The sequence below is a fragment of the Tamandua tetradactyla genome, chromosome Y (assembly GCF_023851605.1).
Source record: "Tamandua tetradactyla isolate mTamTet1 chromosome Y, mTamTet1.pri, whole genome shotgun sequence".
Lineage (NCBI taxonomy): Eukaryota > Metazoa > Chordata > Mammalia > Pilosa > Myrmecophagidae > Tamandua > Tamandua tetradactyla.
Genome location: NC_135354.1, coordinates 14,021,785 through 14,042,447, shown reverse-complemented (window position 1 = coordinate 14,042,447; position 20,663 = coordinate 14,021,785). Strand labels below are relative to the sequence as shown.

The 20,663-nt window shown below is 38.9% G+C and overlaps 1 protein-coding gene across 6 annotated transcripts in view; it reads right to left on the bottom strand.

Moving 5' to 3' along the window:
* LOC143672596 (protein WWC3-like) overlaps positions 1–20,663 on the bottom strand; it is a 310,051-nt gene that overhangs the window by 17,329 nt on the left and 272,059 nt on the right. For all 6 annotated transcript variants that reach the window (XM_077147209.1, XM_077147211.1, XM_077147203.1 and 3 more), the window contains one exon: positions 520–596. In XM_077147209.1, the coding sequence (XP_077003324.1) occupies positions 555–596 (42 nt within the window). In that variant the 3' untranslated portion in view covers positions 520–554. The remainder of the gene's footprint in view (positions 1–519; positions 597–20,663) is intronic.

The following is a 20,663-nucleotide window of genomic DNA, read 5'->3' as shown; positions in this document are numbered from 1 at the left end:
CTAATTCCATTCCTCTGCTCTCTTTCTGCCACAGCATTTGGTTACCATCTGTGGCTGAACCATATAACCTTCCCTTGTCTCTTGTGCTAAGGATGTAGTATCAACTAGACAGGGGTATTTTGTGGTAGTGTTTCAGGAAGGCAGTTTGTAGCTTGGACGTATCCGAGGGCCTACAACAAGGCCCGGCAGCCTTCCGGCCTAGGCAGTTACTAAATGAGGCTGAGCAGCGTTTCTCAGTGACATTATGGACCACATATCCATCTTCAAAGCTGAATGATCCCAGAGCAGTTCTATGGCACATAGTATCTCAACAAAACAGCAGGACTTTTTTTCTTCGTTTTTTAAGGTAGTGCTTGAAACACAGTACAAGCTCAGTGCAAATCTTTATCTATCTACTGAGCACCGTGCCTCCTGGTACTGGGCTGCGCTCACATTGTTTTCAGAGTTTAAGGAATTTAGTACGAAACAGTAGGTAGCAGCATTCACTTAAGAGCACAGAACAAAAAAAATCATACTCACAAAAACACCTGTTAGTTTGTCGAGCATCCAGTGCTTCAGTGCTGCAACGTGCTCCAAGTCCCTCTTAGGGCCCGAGCCTGGAAAAGACAGCAAAGACTTTCACGTGAATTTTACTCCACTGACACTAGGAACCACTGTACCCGACAGCTGGTACGAACTGCAAGAGTTAATGCCTGATTCTGAGGAGAAAGAATTCTTCAATGTGTTTCCTCTCGAGCCCATTTTGGGAAAATATTAACTCCTGCCGGACCCAGCAGAAGGGAGACCCCGCAGAAGTCACAAATCCCTCTAAACCTCTGCGACTCCTCAGCGTCCTCGGTAACTGTCCTAGCCACCTAAATTCCTTAAACCGTTCGAAAACAACTAATACGAGTGCAGGCCGGTACCAGGAGGCGAGGTGCTCAGCAGGCTCCTGCGCCAAGGGCAGCGCGTTATACAGGGAAAAACCCGCGCCAGCTCTAACCCGGCCGCACTGTTCCCAGACCTCGGCTCTCCACATCCGGTTTCTCTGAGCTGCACAAGAAGCATTCCCTCCATCCCGCACGGACGCCAGAAAACTCAAGGAGCAGGAAGGAGGTGCGCGGCTGCTCGAAGGATGGAGGAGGTGAGACCCGGAGCTGGAAAATAGGCCCCTTACCATCGTGGGACGGTGGGAAGGAAGAGAATCTCTCTCTTTCGGGTGCTACGGGCTCTCGTGTGCGGCAGCAGACGGCAAGCGAGCGACGCTTTCGGTTGCGTGCTTTGAATTTGTGGGAGGTGAAAGTTCCTTTTTCTTCGTTGCTGGAGATCGAAGCACCGAGCTACAATTGTCACCTTTACCGGTATTTCCCTGTTAATTCACAAGTGGCAGTTATGCCGCCCGGCTTTGTTTTTAATTCTCCCTTCGGATCTACAGACCTCACTGAACGCCGTCTACTCATTCAGCCCCGTCTTTCCCCAATACTCGACATACTCAGTGAAGGTCTTAAAAAAATCAGACTATGACCTTTATTTCGCACAGTCGACTGGGCGAAATGGCCGAATATGGCCCGTCGTAAGGGTGCTCTGCAATGACGGCAAAACCACGCTTTAGTGTAAAAACAAATCATTCCTTGGGAATTATAGTGGTGATGCTACTCTTAAAAATGGTGGATTTTATGGTTATCTGAATTATGTCTCAGCTTTTTAGAACCATTCCTTTTGCAGGATTACTGCTGACGGTTCACAGCTGTGTGAGGGAACTAAAATCCGAAGCTTCAAAGGCTGAATTATTCTATGTAAAGTGTGTCTCCGTTTTAAAAAGACCATTTGTGCCTCTAGTTACGTTCTGGTGACGCATCTACAACTTTATTCTAAAGCCCACTTTAAAAACGTGACCTGCACATAACGAATTCATATCTCAGTTGAAAAAAGAAAGAAAGAAAGAAAATCGCCCGTTTCCTGCCGGTATAGGACCACAGGCAGTGTGCCAGCAGGTTGGAATAAAATGTAGACCCTGCAATTCATGCTGTTGACACTGTAGGAGTACTACGTTCTCCTACCCGTGGCCGGTAGGGGCTTTTCTAGGCCTCCCTCCCCCATTTCTCAGGCTCTTTGCTGATTTCAGGTCTATAGTCCAGAAACAACTCTCAGACAGCTGCTGACACCTAGTAATTTGTGTTCGTTCCTCAACCCTGCCCTCATCTCCCACATTCACTTTTCTCATGTTTTGTTTGTTTATTTGCTTTTTAATGATCATTGATTTTCTTTGCTTCCCCGAAGAAATGTGCATCCACTCCTGATCCCCAGAATGGAGCAGTACAGAATACTGTTTTCTGACTGAAAATTCTTCCCCAGCTGGATCGTGTGCATAACACTGTTTGGTCAAACCCATACATGGACAGGAGGAAATCTGAAAAGTCAGAAAGCTAAGCTGCAAGGTGAAGGACAAAACTAAACTTGAAAATGTATTTTCACTTCTTCTCTCACTGGATGTAAATCACACTCTGTTGTGATAAGGTGTTTGTTCACAGATTTCTCAATGGAAAAGTTTTCCAATGGGCACTTTTCCAACCATTTCCCAGAGCTTGTGAGCAAAGGAAAATTTAGAAATAAGTTGGGTGGATATCTTTAAAAAAAAAAAAAACAACACGCTTTTTATTGTTAAATATAACATATATCCAAGGAAAACAAAGAAAAAGGAATGATTTTCAGAGTACACCTCAACAGGTAGATACAGAACAGATTTCAGGGTTTGTTATGGATTACCATTCCACTATTTCAGATTTTTTCCTCTCTGTCCTCCAGAACACTGCTGGATAGAAGAAATATATTTTTTTCTCTTTTTTTTTGTGTGTGTGTGTGTGAAAAATAACACACAAAAAAGCAGTAAATTTCAAAGCACATCCCAACAATTAGTTGTAGAACAGATTGCAGAGTTGATTTGGGTCACAATTCACCATTTCAGGTTTTTTACCTCTAGCGCCTCTAGGGCACGAAAGAAAAGAAACAACACTATAATGATTCAGCACTCATATTCATTTGTTAAAACAGACCTTCTTTGTATAAATTCACCATCACCTTTGATCTTTCTCCCACTCTTTCGGGATATCTAGGATATGCCCGATCTAAGTTTTTCATGTTGGAAAGCACTGTCAATAATATGGGATAGTGGGATGGAACAAGTTGATGTTCTGGAGAGGCTGGACCCTGGACATATCTGGTCCAGGGACCCATCTGGAGGTTGTAACTTTCAGAAAAGTTATCCTAGTGTATGGAACCTTTGTAGAATCATATATAACACCCTCGGTGTTCTTTCGGATTGGCTGAAATGGTTTTGGTTGGGATTTGGCGAGTTATGATGAGCAGCAATGCTTAACTGAAACTTGCATGACAGTAACCTCCAGAGTTGCTTCTCAACTCTATTTGAACTCTCTCGGCTACTGATATTTTATTTGTTATACTTCTTTTCATGTTTTGGTCAGGAAGGCATCGTTGATCCCATAGTGCTAGGGCTGAACTCATCCCTGGGAGTCATCTCCCACCCTGCCAGGGAGACTTTCACCCCTGGATGTCATGCCCCACATAGGGGGAGAGTAATGATTTCACTTGCATAGTTGGGCTTAGAGAGAGAGAAACCACATCTGAGCAACAAGAGAGGTCCCCTGGGGATTACTCTTAGGCATATCTGTAAGTAGGCTAAGCTTCTGTGCTACATACGTAAGTTTCACATTAGCAAGGCTCAAGATCAAGGGCCTGGCATATGGATTTAGGTGTCCCTGATGTTTGACACAGTATCACAGGATTCCCTGACTGTAAAGTCTAATAGTTCCATATTTTCTCTCCCATCCCTCAATGGACATTGCCAATACTTTTTGGTTATCTGCATAATATATTCTATGATGTATCCACGCGTTACATTAAGCTACACAGGATTTAAGGCATGCATTTTTTTTTCTGGACTCCCTGTGTTTCAGTTGTTCAAATGAACTATCCAGACAGGTTGAGTTGGATTATATGCTACAGAAATTTCGGTTCCAGACAAAATAAATCTTTCTTCCCAGACAAAATAAATCTTTCTTCCTTTGGTCTCAAAGAGTAGATGCAGATCTAAAATAGAGACAACGTCTTCCTAACCCCTGTATTCTGAATTACCTTAATCCCAACCTGACCAGCTTAATTATTACCTCTAAATACCAGCTTATAGATATATAATACAGCCTGTCAAATTCCAGGAATAATAATTATCATTTTGGATTAAATCAACCTGTCAAAATCCAGAAATAATAATTATCATTCTGGACTAAATGTGTCTGCTATAAAAGCTTACAATCTAGGCCCCTGTTTTCTTATAAACATTTTGTGAAGGAGACCATATAATAATTATTCTTTCATTTCTGGCTTATTTTGCTTACCAAATGTCCCACAGGTTCATTCACATTGTTGCATGCCTCATAACTTCATTTCTTTTTGTAGCAGCACAATATTTGATCATATATGTAAACCAGCATTTGACAATCTATTTCTCTGTCAGTGCCTCATTCAGCCACCTGCATTCATTAGGCATCATGTAAAATGCGCAAAGTTCACAGTCATCACACTCTCAATCTTACATAATTTCATTGTTCCCAAGAGAAAGATAGCCAATAAACACACCCTCACCAAATAGGAAATCTAAACCTCTCTTAACTGTTGTCCCTCCCTCCATTATTTAATTCTGCTGTTGCTGTGGTTTTCTTGTTAAACTTAGCCCACAGCATGCAATAGCACCTTCTATATCCCAAACTTCTACACTCTTTGTACAAGATTCATACCTTTGAAGTAGTTCTTGCAAGGACTAATTTATATTCCTAATGTTAATCAGTGAGATACATAGGTCTATACAACCCCTTTCAATCTTACTCATTTTCAGTATAATATAAATGATAGACTCACTATCGAACACCTTAACTTCTGACTATTCCCTTACAATGTAGTTCAACCACATTAGCTAACTGCACACCCATTTCTAACTTCTATGTACCACTAAGTCCCCTATATTTTATAAGCCTCTGATTTTACCTTTACCATGGTCATAAAAGTGGAGTCATACATTCTCTTTCCTTTTGTGTCTGACTTATTTCACTCAGCATTATGTCCTCAAGGCTTATCCATCTTGTTGTGTGCTTCAGGGTATCATTTTGCCTTACTGCTGCATAATATTCCATTTTGTGTGTGTGTGTGTGTGTGTGTGTGTGTGTGTGTGTGTGTGTATATATATACACATACAAATATATACACACACATAGATATGTATATATATATACACACACGTTTATATGATATATATATATACACTATGTTTTGTTAATCCACTCATCTGTTGATGGGCACTGGTTCCCAATTTTTGGCAGTTATGAATAATGCTATGAATGTTGGTGTGCAATGGTCTGTGTGTGTCACTGCTTTCAACACTTCTGAGTATATAACAAGTAGTGGTATTGCTAGGTCATTGGGCAACTCGATATTTAGTTTCCTATGGAACTGCCAAACTATCTTCCATAGTGGCTGCACCATTATACATTCCCACGAGCGGCGCATAAGTGTCCCAATTTCTCCATCTCTTCTCCATCATTTGTAGTTTCCTGTTATTTAATAGCAGCCATTCTTATAGGTGTGGGGTGACATCTCATTGTAGTCTTCATCTGCATTTTCCTTATAGCTAATGCGAATGAGCATCTCTTTATGTGCTTCGTAGCCATCTGTATTTGCTCTTCAGAAAAATGCCTATTCATATCTTTAGCTCACTTTATAATTGGGTTGTTTGTTCTTTTGTCATTGAGTTGTTTGATTTCTTTATGCACCCAGAATATCAAACCTTTATCTGATGTGTAGTTTCCGAATATTTTCTTTTTTTGAGTTTTTTGAGGTGAAAAAGCATTTAATTTTGAGGAGTTACCATTTATCTATCTTTTCTTTTTTGCTTGTGCTTTGGATATAAAGTTTAGAAAGCTATTCCCTATTACTAGGTCTTGAAGATGTTTCCCTACATTTTCTTCTAGGAGGTTTGTGGTACTGGTCCTGATATTTAGGTATTTGACTACTTTGAGTTAATTTTTTTTTGCTTGGGCAGGCACCAGGAACTGAAGTCAGGTCCCCGGCATGGCAGGCAATAACTCTGCCTGCTAAGCCACTGTGGCCCACCCTCAGTTAATTTGTGTATAGGATATAATGTAAGGGTCATTGTTCATTCTTTTGCCTATTGACATCCAGTTTTCCCATGCCCATTTATTGAAAAATGGTTTTGTTCCAGTTCAGTGGATTTGGAGGTCTTGTTGAAGATCAGTTGACAATTGATTCAGTGATCTCTATCTGCACTCTTGATTCAATTGCATTAGTCAATACTTCTAAATTTGTGACAGTGCTATGCTGGGTTTGTTTGTTTGTTTGTTTGTTTGCATGGGCAGACACCAGAATTCGAACCCAGGTCTCATGCGTGGCAGACGAGAAATCTGCCACTGAGCCACTGTGGCACCATCCAGTACCATGCTGATTTGAGCACTGTGGTTTTATAAGTGTCAGTAAGTGTTTATCCTCCCACTTCATTCTTCTTTTTAGGATGTGTTTTGGTATTCAAGATCTCTTTCCCTTCCGTATGAATTTGATAACTAACTTTTCCAAGTCTTCAAAGTAGGTTGTGAAAATTTTGATTGTTACTGAGTTGAATCTGTAGAAAAATTTGGGCAGAATTGACATCTTAACTATATTTAACATTCAATTCTGTTGGTCAGTAATTTTATCTTTGGACCAGTACCATGTTGTTTTGATCACTGGGGCTTTATAAGGAGTTTTAAAATCAAGAAGTATTAATCCTTACACTTCATTCTTCTATTTTAGTATGCATTTAGCTGTTCAGGGTCTGTTTCCCTTCTAGATGAATTTGGTAACTAGCTTTTCCAAGTCTTCAAAGTAAATTGTTGGAATTTTGATTGCTACTACATTGAATATGTAAATCAATATGGGTAGAATTGACATCTTAACTATATTTAACCTAACTATTCATGTGCAGAGAATGCCTTCCCACCTATTTCAATCTTCTTTTAGCATGCTATGTAGTTGTTTGTGTACAAGTCCTTTACATCCCTAGATAAGTTCATTCCTTGCTATTTGATTATTTTAGTTGCTGTTTTGAATGGAATTTTTTCCTTAGTCAACTCTTCATTGCTTGTGTATGGAAATGTTACTTATTTTTGCACTTTAATTTTATATCCTGCCACATTGCTGAATTTGTTTATTAGCTCAAATAATTTTGTTGTAGATTCCCCACGATTTTCCTAGTATCATGTCCTCTGCAAATAGTGAAAGTTTTACTTCTTCCTTTCCATTTAGGATGGCTTTTATTTCTTTTTCCAGGCTGATTGCTCTAGCTAGAACTTCTAGAATAATGTTGAATAATAATGGTGACAGAGGGTATCCTTGTCTCGTTCCTGATCTTTTGGGGAAAGATTTCAGTCTCCCTCCATTGAATCTGATGCTGGCTGTGGGTGTTTATAAATGTCGTTTATCACACTGAGCAAGCTACCTTTGATTTCTATCTTTTGAAGTGTTTTTATCAAAAAAGAATGTTGAATTTTATGGAATGCTTTTTCAGCATCAGCTGAGATGGTCATGTGATTTCTTTCCCTTTTGTTTTGTTAATATGCTGTATTACATCCTTGATTTTCTTGTGATGGACCATCCTTGCATTCCTGCTATAAGCCCCACTTGTGTTGTATAATTCTTATAATGTGTTGTTGGATTCAATTGCAAGTATTTTGTTGAGAATTTTTGCATCTATATTCATTAAGGAGGCTGGCCTGTAGTTTTGCTTTCTTACAGCATCTTTACCCATGTTTGTTATTAAAGTGATGTTAGCATCATAAAATGAGTTAGATAATGTTCTTTCTTCCTCAATGTCTTGGAAGCTTGAGCAGGATTCGTGTTAGTTGCTTTTTCTTTCTTTTTTTTTTTTTTGGCATGTTTGATAAAATTCCTCTGTGAAGCTATCTGACGCGGGGCTTTTCTTTGTTAGAAAAATTTTGAAGTCTGATTGAATCTCTTTACTTGTGATTGGCTTGTTGAGATCTATTTCTTCTTGACTCAGTGTAGTTAGTTCCTGTGTTCTCCAGGAATTTATACATTTCATGTAAGTTGTCTAGTTTGTCAGGGTATAGTTGTTCATTTCATCCTTTTATGACTTATTTTTTGTTTCTTCAGTGTCCATGTATGACCCTCTTCTCATTTTTATTTTGTTTATTTGCATCCTTTCTCTCTCTCTCTTTTGTCTGACTTGCTAGTGTCCCATTGACTTAATTGATTTTCTCAATGGACCAAATTTTGGTTTTATTGATTCTCTCTATTGCTCTTTTAAATTCCCATTCATTTAACTCTGCTTAGTCTTTTTTATTCACCTTCTACTGTTTGCTTTGGAGTTAGTTTGCTATTCTTTCCTGGCTTCCTACAGGTAAGTAGTTAAGTCCTTGATTATTCAGTCTTTCCTCTTTTTTAATATGGGCATTTAGGGCAATAAATTTCCCCTCGGCACATCCTTTGCTGCCTCCCAGAAGTTCTGATATGAAGTCTCATTTTCATTCATCTCCAGATACCTACCAGTTCTTCTAGCAATTTCTTTTTTGACTGATTGGTTGTTCAATAGTGTTTTATTTAATATCCACATATCTGTGAAAGTTTATTTTTTTTGGCGGTTATTGATTTCTAGCTTTATTCCTCTGTGAGCAGAGAAAATGCTTTGAGTAATTTCCGTGTTTTTAAATTTACAAAGACCGGTTTTTTTGTCTCAGCATATGATCTACCCTGGAGAATGTTCCCTGAAAACTAGAGAAGAATGTGTGTCCTAGTGTTTTTGGAGTGAAACGACCTAAATACATCTATTGGATGTAATTCATTTATCAATTACTGAAGTTTTCTGTTTTCTTGCTTATCTCTGTCTGCCCCTTCTACCTGTAAAGGAGAGTGGTATATGGATGTCTCCTAGTATTGGGACATCACACTAACCTGGACAAACCAGCGAAATCCATGTACTATTCAAGGTTCTGTGTACTTACAGTGTTTAATTAAACTGAACATAGAAGTTAAATTATGAAATGCATGAGTCAAAATATAAATTTTGCATCAAATGAATATTTCTCCCTTGAGTCTTAGGCAGAAATTGAAGTTTTAAAATATGAATGAGGGATCAGGCCAAGATCGGGCTTAGTGTGATGTAGAATTTAGTTCCTCCTCCAGAGCAGCTAGTAAATAGCCAGGACAAGTACAGAACAACTGCTGGGGCCACATCAGTGACCAGACACATAGCATACTCCAGTCAGGGCCAGCTGGAATGGCTGCAAGCCCATGCAGAACTGGGAGTTCCCCAAACCATGGGGGCTGGCACCCCTCCCCCCAGGCTGCTTCCCAGAGGGGAAAGGAAAGACTTTACCAGGAACAGGGGCTGAGCACAATCTAGCTCCAGTTGTGTAATTAATTAGCAAATTCTGACTGCTAAAAATAAGTCCTCAGCTCAGCTGAACCTTGAGCCAAAGCGGAGGTTGCTGGTTTCTTACCGGCGCAGAGGGGTCAGAGTTGATGGAAAAAGAAAAAAGAAATAAAGAAGCAGAGATTTTTTGGAATGGATAGCACAAAATCCTTGAAAGGGTCTGGACCCTAAAGGAAAGGAGGGGGGGCACATAGGACCTGAAGATACACAAAACAGCTTACCAACTTAAGTTCGTAGGCAAACCCAAGGAATTGGGGTCCTGCTCTGAAACGGATTTTTCTTTTTCTTTTTTGTGGCTGTGCTTCTACAGCTTATCTACTCTTTAGATACAGCTGCAAGTCTCCTCAGGCTCCAGATGCCCCAAGCATAGGCAGAATTAAGCTTGTTTGAGTGTTTGTCTGGAGACTGTGCCTTCCATGGGAGAGGGGTGGGGCCCAGCACATGTGGATCCTCTCCCTCAAGGAATTCATACACCAGGGTCTGGAAAAGTAAAGTGATTGAAGCCAGCCTACAACCTCTCCTCTATCTCAACCACGCCCCCAGCAGGGAGAGTCTGCTGAAGATAAAGATATCACATCACCTTATACTGGTAGGGCCCACAGGCAGAAAAGTGCCACATAATGGGCAGAATAGGAAAAACACAGAGACTAGAGGCTTCACGGGAAAGTCTTCCAATCTGCTGGGTCTCACCCTCCGGTAAAACTGATGCAGGTGAATCTTTCCTTCTGACAGGAGGCCAGTTTGGACTGGGAAAATCTGACTGGGTCCATACTATCTAAGTAGACACTCCTAAGGGTGGTGGGGAGGGGTAGGCATTGTACAGGCAAAGCAAGAACAAGAAAACACGGACTTAAAATTTCTGATCTGTCAAATAAAACCTAAGCTAGAGGTCCAGAATAAGTTGAACTGAGTATCAAAGAACAGATACACAACAAAGTCAACCAGCAAGAAAGTCTTACTTAAAAAAAAAAAAATGAAAACAATCTCCAGAATAAACTAATTAAGGTAACTAAATGCCTAGATGCCAGCAAAAAATAACAAATCATACTAGGAAAATTGAAGATATGGACCAAAGGAACAAACCAACCACTCAAGTGAGATACAGGGGATGAAACGATTAATTCAGAATGTTTGAATTGGCATGGAAAATCACATCAAAAACCAAATCAACGAATTGAGGGAAGATATAAAGAAAGCAAGGAATGAAAAGAAGAAGAAATTGAAAGTCTGAAAAAACAAATCACATAACTTATGGGAATGACAGAAAAAGTGGAAGAGATGGAAAAAACAATGGAAGTCTAAATGTCAGACTTCAAGAGGCAGAAGATAGGGTTAGTGAACTGGAGGATGGGACATCTGAAATCTGACAAGCAAAAGAAAATATTGGGAAAAGAATGGAAAAATATGTGCAGGGACTCAGGGAATTGAATGAGCACATGATTATACATATTGTGTGTGTGCCAGGAGGAGAAGAGATGGGAAAAGGAGGAGAAAATGAATGGAGGAAATTATCATTGAAATTTTCCCAACTCTTATGAAAAGTTTAAAATTACAGACCTAAGAAGTGTAGCATACCCCAAACAGAATAGATCCAAATTGATGTACTCCAAGACACTTACTAATCAGAATGTCAGATGTTGAGCAGAGAGGGAGTCTTGAAAGCAGCAAGAGAAATGCAACCCATCATATATAAGGGAATCCCAATAACACTATACGTAGATTTCTTAGCAGAAAACCTAAGTGGAAGCAAGAAGATAGTTACGAAAAAAGAAAAACTGCCAACCCAGAGTTCTGTATCCCACAAAATTGGCCTTCAAAAATAAGGGAGAAATTAAAATATTTTCAAATGAAAAATGACTGAGAATTTGTGCCCAAGAGACTGGCTCTGCAAGAAATACTAAAGGGAGCATGAAAGACAGGTAGGAAGAGACAGGAGAGAGAGGTGTGGAGAAGAGTGTAGAAATGATATCAGTAAAGGTAAAAAGAAGAAAATTAGATATAACGTATGAAAACCAAAAGGCAAAATGGTAGAAGAAAGCACTGCCTATACAGTAATAACACTAAATGTTGATGGAAAAACTGCCCAATCAAAAGACATAGAATGGCAGAATGGATTAAAAAAATAGGTCCCATCTATATCCTGCCTATAGGAAATGCATCTTGGACCCAAGGATAAATATAGGTTAAAAGTGACAGGTTGGAAAAAGATATTTCATTCAGAAAATGATCAAAAAAGAACAGAAGTAGCTACGCTAATACCCAACAAATTAGACTTCAAATGTAAAACACTTAAAAGAGACAAAGAAGGACACTGCGTGTTAATAAACAAAGCAATTTGTATTGGTTTGAAATCATGGATGTACCCTAAAAAAGCCATGTTATAATCCTAATCCCATTTTGCAGGGTAGTCATTTCTTCTAATCCCTACGCAGTACTGTATGTTTAAATCTGAATCAGATCATCTCCCTGGAGATGTGACTCAATCAAGAGTGGTTGTTAAACTGGATTATGGGGAGATGTGGGTGGGTCTTGATTAGTTTATTACAATCCTATAAAAGAGAAAATATTTTGGAGAAAGTGGGAGATTCAGAGAGAGCAGAGAATGCTGCAGCACCATGAAGCAGAAAGTCCACCAGCCAGCGCTCTGGAGATGATGAAGGAAAACACCTCTCAGGTAGTTCAATATAAAAGGAAGCCAGGAGAGAAAGCTACCAGATGATGTCGTGCTCACCACATCCCTTTCCAGAGGAGAGAGAAACCCTGACTGTGTTCACATGTGCCTTCTCACTTGAGAGAGAAACCCTGAACTTCATTGGCCTTCTTGAATTAAGCTATCTTTCCATGGATGCCTTAGATTGGACATTTTAATAGATTTGCTTTAACTGGAACATTTTCTTGGCCTTAGAACTGTAAACTTGCAACTTATTAAGTTCCCCTTTTAAAAAAGTCATTCTGTTTCTCATCTATCGCATTCCATCACTAGCAAAGTAGAATGCAATTCAACAAGAAGACATAACAATCATAAATATTTATGCACCAAACCAGAATACCCCAAAATACATGAGGCAAACACTGAAAAGAGAAATAGACACATCTACCATAATAGTTGGAGACTTCAAGTCCCACTCTCATCAATGAACAGGATATCTAGACAGAGGATCAAGAAAGAGACTCAGAATTGGAATAATACAATAAATGAGCAAGACTTAACAGACATTTATAGAACATTATACCCCACAGCAGCAGGATACACATTTTTCTCAAGTGCTCATGGATCATTCTCAAAGATAGACCATATACTGGGTCACAAAAAAGTCTCAATAAATTTAAAAAGATTGAAATCATACAAAACGCTTTCTCACATCTTAAAGGAACAAAGTTGAGTCAATAATAGGCTGAGTGCCAGAAAATTCATAACTATATGGAGGCTCAATGACACACTCTAAACAACCAGTGGGTCAAGGAAGAAGTTACAAGAGAAACCAGTAAATATCTCAAGGCAAATGAAAATGAAAACACAACATATCAAAATTTATGGGATGCAGCAAAGACAGTGCTAAAAGGGAAATTTATTGCCCTAGATGCTTACATGAAAACAGAAGAAAGAGAAAATTCGGGGAATTAACAGTCCACTTGGAAGAACAAGAGGAAGAACAGCAAACTAATCCCAAAGCAAGCAAAAGGAAAGAAATAATGAAGATTAGAGCAGAAATAAATGAAATTGAGAACATGTGAACAATTGAGAAAATCGACACAACCAGAAGTTGGTTCTGTGAGAAAATCAATAAGATTGATGGACCCTGAGCAAGATTGACAAAAAGAAGAGAGAGGATGCAGATAAATAAAATCAGAAGTGGAAGAGGAGACATAACCACCGACATCACAGAAATAAAAGCGATGAGAGGATATCATAAACAACTTTATGCTAGTAAACTCCATAATGTAGATGAAATGGACAACTTGCTAGAAAGGCATGAACAGCCAACATTGACTCGAGAAGAAATACAAGACCTCAACAAACCAATCAAAAGTAAAGAAATTAAATCACTCAGTGAGAAGCTCCCCCCCACCCCCCACCCCCCCAAAAAAAGTCCAGGACCAGATAGCTTTACATGTGAATTCCACCAAACATTCAAGAAAAAATTAGCACCAATCCTGAGCAAATACTCCAAAAAAATTGAAAAGGAGGGTCACCTACCTAACTCATTCAGTGAAGCCAACCTGACCCTCATACCAAAATCAAAAAAAAAGAAAACTACTGGCCAATCTCTCTAATGAATATAGATGCAAAAATCCTCAACAAAATTCTTGCAAATCGAATCCAACAGCACATTAAAAGAATTATACACCATGACCAATAGGATTCATCCCAGGTATGCAAGGATGTTTCAACAAAAGAAAATCAATCAATATAATACACTGTCATGGTTAGGGACAGGTGTCAACTTGGCCAAGTTGTGGTACCTGTTCATCTGATTGGGCAAGCGCTGGCCTGTCTGTTGCAATGAGGACATTTCATAGGATTAGGTCATGATCACGTCAGCTACATCCACAGCTGATTCCATTTGTAATCAGCCAAAGGGGAGTGTCTTCTGCAATTAGTGATGCTAAATCCAATCATGGGAAGCCTTTTAAGGAGGACTCAGAGGAGACAGGTTGCATTCCTGCTTTGGCTGGTGAGCCTCTCCTGTGGAGTTCGTCCCGGCCATCCATTGGAGTCATCGGCTTCGCAGCCTGCCCTGTGGATTTTGGACTCTGCGTTCCTACGGTCACGTGAGACACTTTCATAAATTTTATATTTGCAAGTGTTCCCTGTTGGTTCTGTTTCTCTAGAGAACCCTAACTAATACATACACCGTATCAACAAATCAAGCAGAAAAACCACATGATCATCTTGATTGATGCAGAAAGGGCATTTGACAAAATTCAACATCCTTTCTTGTTGAAAACACTTCAAAGCACAAGAATAGAAGGGAACTTCCTCAACATGATAAAGGGAATATATGAAAACCCCCCATCTAACATCATTCTCAATGGGAAAAAACTGAAAACTTTCCTCCTAAGTTCAGGAGCAAGACAAAAATGTCCACTATCACCATTGTTATTCAACATTGTGTTGGAAGATCTAGCCAGAGCAATTAGACAAGAGAAAGAAATACAAGACATCAAAATTGGAAAGGAGGAAGGGAAACTCTCACTGTTTGAAGATGATATGATACTGTATTTTGAAAACCCCAATACATCCACAACAAAACTACTAGAGCTAATAAATAAGTATAGCAAAGTGGCAGGTTACAAGATCAATACTCAAAAATCTGTAGTGTTTCCATACATTATTAATAAACAATCTGATGGGGAGATCAAGAAAAAATTCCATTTACAATTGCAACCAAAAGACTTAAATATTTAGGAATAAATTTAACTAAAGAGATGAAAGACCTATACAATGAAAACTACAAGAATTTGTTAAAAGTAATCACTGAAGACCTAATAAATGGAAGGGCATGCGGTGTTCATGGCTTTGACTAATTATACCTAAGATGTCAATTCTACCTAAATGATTCACAGATTCAATGCAATACCAGTTCTAATCCCAAAACCTTACTTTAGAAATAAAAAAAAAAAAACATTAAAATTTATCTGGGGCGGGCCATGGTGGTTCAGCAGGCAGGGTTCTCACCTGCCATGCCATAGACCCAGGTTTGATTCCTGGTGCCTGCCCATGCAAAAAAAAAAAAATTGTCTAGAAGGGAAGTGTGCCCTAAATAGCTAAATGTGTTTTGGGAAAGAAAAATGAAGTTAGAGGTCTCATGCTACCTGGTTTTAAGGCATATTACTAAGCTACAGTGGTCAAAACAGCATGGTACTGACATAAAGATAGATGTATTGACCAATGAAATCAGATAGAGTGTTCAGATGTAGGCCCTCTCATCTATGGACAGTTGATCTTTGATAAGGCAGTCAAGCCAGCTCTACTTGGACAGAACAGTCTCTTCAATAAATGATGCCCAGAGAACTAGATATCCACATACAAAAGAATGAGACAGGATCCATATCTCACACCCTATACAAAAATTAACTCAAAATGGATCAAAGACCTAAACATTAGATCTAAAACTGTTAGAAGAAAATGTAAGGAAATATCTTATAAATTTTATAATGGGAGGCAGTTTCCTAGTCCTTGCACCCAAAGCACGAGCATTGAGGAAAGAAGGAAATACATGGGAACTCCTTAAAATCAAGCCCTTTTGTGCATCAGAGAACTTTTGTCAAGAAAGAAAGAAAAAAAAAACAGCCTACGTGATGGGAGACAATACTTGGAAATGATATTTTAGATAAAGGTTTAGTACCCAGAATATATAAAGAGATTGTTCAACTCAACAATGAAAAGACAGACAGCCCAATTACAAAATGGACAAAAGACTTGAATTGTGACTTCTCAGAAGAGGAAATACAAATGGCCGAAAGGCACATGAAAAGATGCTCAACTTCTCTAGCTATTAGGGAAATGCAAATCAAAACCACAATGAGTTATCATCTCACACCCACCAGAATGGCCAATATCACTAGAACAGAAAATGACATGTGCTGGAAAGGAAGTCGAGAAAGAGGCACAATTATTCACAGCTGGTGGGAATGTCAAATGGTACAACTGCTGTGGAAGGCAGTTTGGCGATTCCTTAGGAAGCTGACCCGGCAATACCATTGCTAGGTATCTACTCAGAGGACATGGGGGCAAGGACACAAACAGACATTTGCACACCAGTGTTTACAGCAGCATTATTTACAATTGCCAAGAGACTAAAACAGCCTAAATATCCATCAACAGACAAGTGGCTAAACAAACTGTGATATATACATATGATGGAGTGTTTTGCAGTGTAAAACAGAATAAAGTTAAGAAGTATATAACAACATGGATGGACCTTAAGGACATTATACTGAGTGAGATTAGCCAGAAACAAGAGGACAAGTACTGTATGGTCTCACTGATATGAATTAACATTAGTGAATGAACTTGGAAAACTTCAATTGGTAACAGAGACTATCAGGAGATAGAAATAAGGTAGATACTGGGGAATTGGAGCTAAAGAGATGCAGATTGTGCCACATGTCTGATTGTAAAATTCAGAAATGGATAGCACAATACTACCTAACTGTAATACAATAATGTTAGAACATTGAATGAAGCTGAGATGGAGGAGGTGAGAATGATAGAGGGAGGAGGCCTGGGGGGCACAAATGTAATCAGAAGGGAAGATAGATGATAAAAAGTGAGATGGTATAATCTAGGAGAGCCTAGAATGTGTAATGTTAGTGACTAAATGTACAAATTTAAAAATGTTTTTGCATGAGGAAGAACAAAGGAATGTCAATACTGCCGGGTGTTGAAAACAGAAGGTAAGTAATATATTAAAACTTTAACTTATGTGTGAGAATAAAGCAAAAAAGGTTTATTTGGTACAAAATTTATATTTTAACTAGTGCATTTCCTAATATAAGTCATGTGGACAGCTTAATTGAACATCATAGTACATGGAACTTTGTGTAGGGCAGGAGTTGTTTTTAGGTTTGTCCAGATGCCCTGATAAATCCCACAGTAATTTGAACAGCAAATAAAAAAGTATTTGCAAAGTCCCCTTTGGGGAATGGTGAGAAAGGGGGAGAATTCAACTGCCCCATGTGGAGAATTCTTGATATTCTCACAAGCAGTGTGAACAACAAAGCAATAGACTGAGCCCCCAATCTTGAGATTTGTTCATAGGAAACAACCACACAAAGGACAGGCTAAGCCTACCTAAAAATTAGGCCTAAACGTCACCCCCAAGAGAACCTCTTTTTTTGCTCTCCCTCTCGGCCAGCACAACAAGCAAACTCACTGCCATGCCCCTCTCTAAATGGGACATGACTCCCAGACCTGTGGACCTTCCTGGAAAAATGTAACAAAACCCTAGGATGATCTGGGACTCAGCATCAAGAGATTGAGAAAGCCTTCTCAACCAAAATGGGGAAGAGCAAAATGTGACAAAATAAAGTGTCAATGGCTGAAAGATTCCAAACAGAGTCAAGAGGTTATCCTGGAGATTATTCTTATGCATAATGTAGATATCACCTTTTTAATTAAGGTGTAATGGAGAGGCTGGAGGGAACTGCCTGGAAATGTAGACCTGTGTCCCAGTAGCCGTGTTTCTTGAGGATGATTGTATACTGATATAGCTTTTGCAATGTGACTGTGTGATTGTGAAAACCTATGTCTGATGCTGCTTTTATGTATGGTACAGACAGATGAGTAAAACATATGGATTAAAAAGAAATAATTAATAGGGGGAACAAATGTTAAAATAAATTTAGTAGATTGAAATGTTGGTGATCAATGAAAGGGAGGGGTAAGGGGTATGGTATGTATGAATTTTTTTCTGTTTTCTTTTTATTTCATTTTCTGAATTGAGGCAAATGTTCTAAGAAATGATCATGATAATAATATGCAACTATGTGATGATATTGTGAATTGCGGATTATATATGTAGAATTGAATGATCGTATGGTAAGAATGTTCATGTTTGTATGGTGGTGTGTTTGAAAAATAAAATAAAAGCAAATAAGAAAATAAACAATAAAAATATGAATGACCATCTATTTTCAACACCCTGATACCAACTTCTTTTGTTCTTCCTCATGCAAAAACATTTTTTAATTTGTATATTTATTCACTATCATTGTACACACCAGGCATTCCTAGATCATACCATCTCAGTCTTTATCGTCTACCTTTCTTTCTGCTTTCATATGTGCCCCCAGCCCTCTGCCCTCTATCGTTCTCACATACAGCTTCATTAAGTGTAACTATATTATTGTGCTACAATCAGGTAGTATTGTGCAATTCAATTCTGAATTTTTACAATCATTCCTACTACATAATCTGTATCCCATTAAATGAAAGCTTATTATGGTTTTGATTTGCATTTCCTTGAATCCACAATCTTTACCCTGTTTCTATTTCCTGATAATCTGTGTTCTTAAATGAAGTTCCCTAAGTTCATTCATTAATGTTAGCTCACAGCAGTGAGACGATACAGTATTTGTCCTTTTGTTTCTGGCTAATTTCACTCAGCATAAGGTCTTCAAAATCCACCTATGTTTCTACATGCCTCTTGACTTTATTCTACCTTATAGCTGCATAATATTCCATTATATGTATATATCACAGCTTTTTTAGCCAATCCTCTGTTGATGGGCATTTTGGCTGTTTCCAGCTTTTGGCAATTGTAAATAATGCTGCTATAAGCATTGGTGTACAAATGTCCATTTGTGCCCCTACCTGCATGTCCTCTGAATAGATAACTAACAATGGGATTGCTGGATCATGTGGCAATTCTATACTTAGGTTCCTGAAGAACCACCAAGTTGCTTTTCACAGTGGTTGCACCATTTTACATTCCCACCAACAATGGAAAAGTGTGCCTCTTTCTACACATCCTCTCCAACACTTATCATTTTCTGTTTTTTTTGATAATGGCCTTTCTGGTGGGTGTGAGATGAAATCTTATTATGGTTTTGATTTCCATTTCCTTCAATCCACCATCTTATCCTTTGTATTTTATTTGTCAGATCAATATATTCCTTTCCCTCTTTCTCTTTTTATCCTTTCAGTTACCCTTACTTGTGCTCATCAATTTTGTACCTTCCTCCCAACTTCCTTCTCCTGTCTTTTTTTTTCCCAACTGACAGAACTCCCTTTAGTATTTCTTGTAGGGCTGGCCTCTTGTTGATACATTCTTTCAGGATTTGTTTGTCTGTGAAAATTTAATCTCTCCCTCAGTTTTGAAGGCCAATTTGGCTGCATACAGTATTCTTGGCTATAAATCTTTCTCTTTCAGAATTTTAAGTATATCACACCACTGCCTTCTCATCTGCATAGTGTCATTTGAGTAGTCGGACCTCAGTCTTATGTGGTTTACTTTATATGTAGTAAATTGTTTTTCTCTTGCAGCTTTCAGGATTTTCTCCTTCTCTTTAACATTTGACAGGCTCATTAGTATATGTCTTGGGGAAGGCCTATTTGGATTTATTGTATCTGAGGTTCACTGGGATTCTTTAATTTGCATACTTATGTCCTTTGTGAGGGTTGGGAAGTCTTCATCCATTATATCCTCAATTAAACTTCCTAGCCCTTCACTCTTCTTTTCTTCTTCTGGGAAACCAATGATTCTTATAATTGTGCACTTTGTTTTGTCCATCATTCCCCTGAGATACAATTCAATGTTTTCCAACATTTTTGCCATTTTCTCTTTTCTGTGTTCAAAATCAGTTGTCCTGTCTTCTAGTTCTCTTTTTCTTTATTCTGCCTCTTCAAATCTGCTGTTGTGTGTTTCTAGCATATTTTTTATTTGATCTACAGCATCTCTAATCTCTGTGATATATGCTATTTTCTATTTGTTCTTTCAAACTCTTCTTCATGAGTTTCTTTAGTAAACTTAATTGAATATTTTGATTAGTTGTCCCAAAGTCTGTATCTCCCCTGGTATTTCAATTTGGTCATTAGGCTGGGCTCTATCTGTCTGCATCTCAGTTTTGAGATGTGCTTAGTGGTCTTCTATTGTCTTCAAGGCATGTAATGTCTTGATAGAGTCACCTTGGAAATTTATTTCCTTCAGTAATCTAAAGCGTTGTATTTGTAGGATAGATGTGAGGAGGGTGAGGGGCATAGCAGTGCAGTGACAGGTTGCAACGTGGGTTTAGGAATGGGTTGGAGATACTGAGCTAGTGCCTGTGAGCCAGGAGTGCAGGACGTGAGTTTGTGGAAGTGCAATTGAGGCCTGAGTGGCAGGTTGCAGCTTGGGCCAGACTTGGAGCATGAGCAGGGTGCAGTGTGGTGAAAACAGAGGTAGAGCATGGCAGGAGGCAGATGGGGGTGCTGAGCAGATGCACAGGGACTGGTGTGCAGGTAGGATGTGATTGGGCACATAGGACATGGGGGTCATGGTCATCAGTATGTTGGGTAGGTAGCACAGAGGTTGAGGTACAGAGAAGGCAATGTGTTTGTGTCTGTGTCCTTGTGCAAGGGTGTGAGTGCACAGGTCCTGGGATATGAATGTGTGCATGTGTAGGGATGGGGCACAAATTGTGGGTGTTGCAGGATGAGGGTCAGAGACAGGTAATGTTGGGTACACAG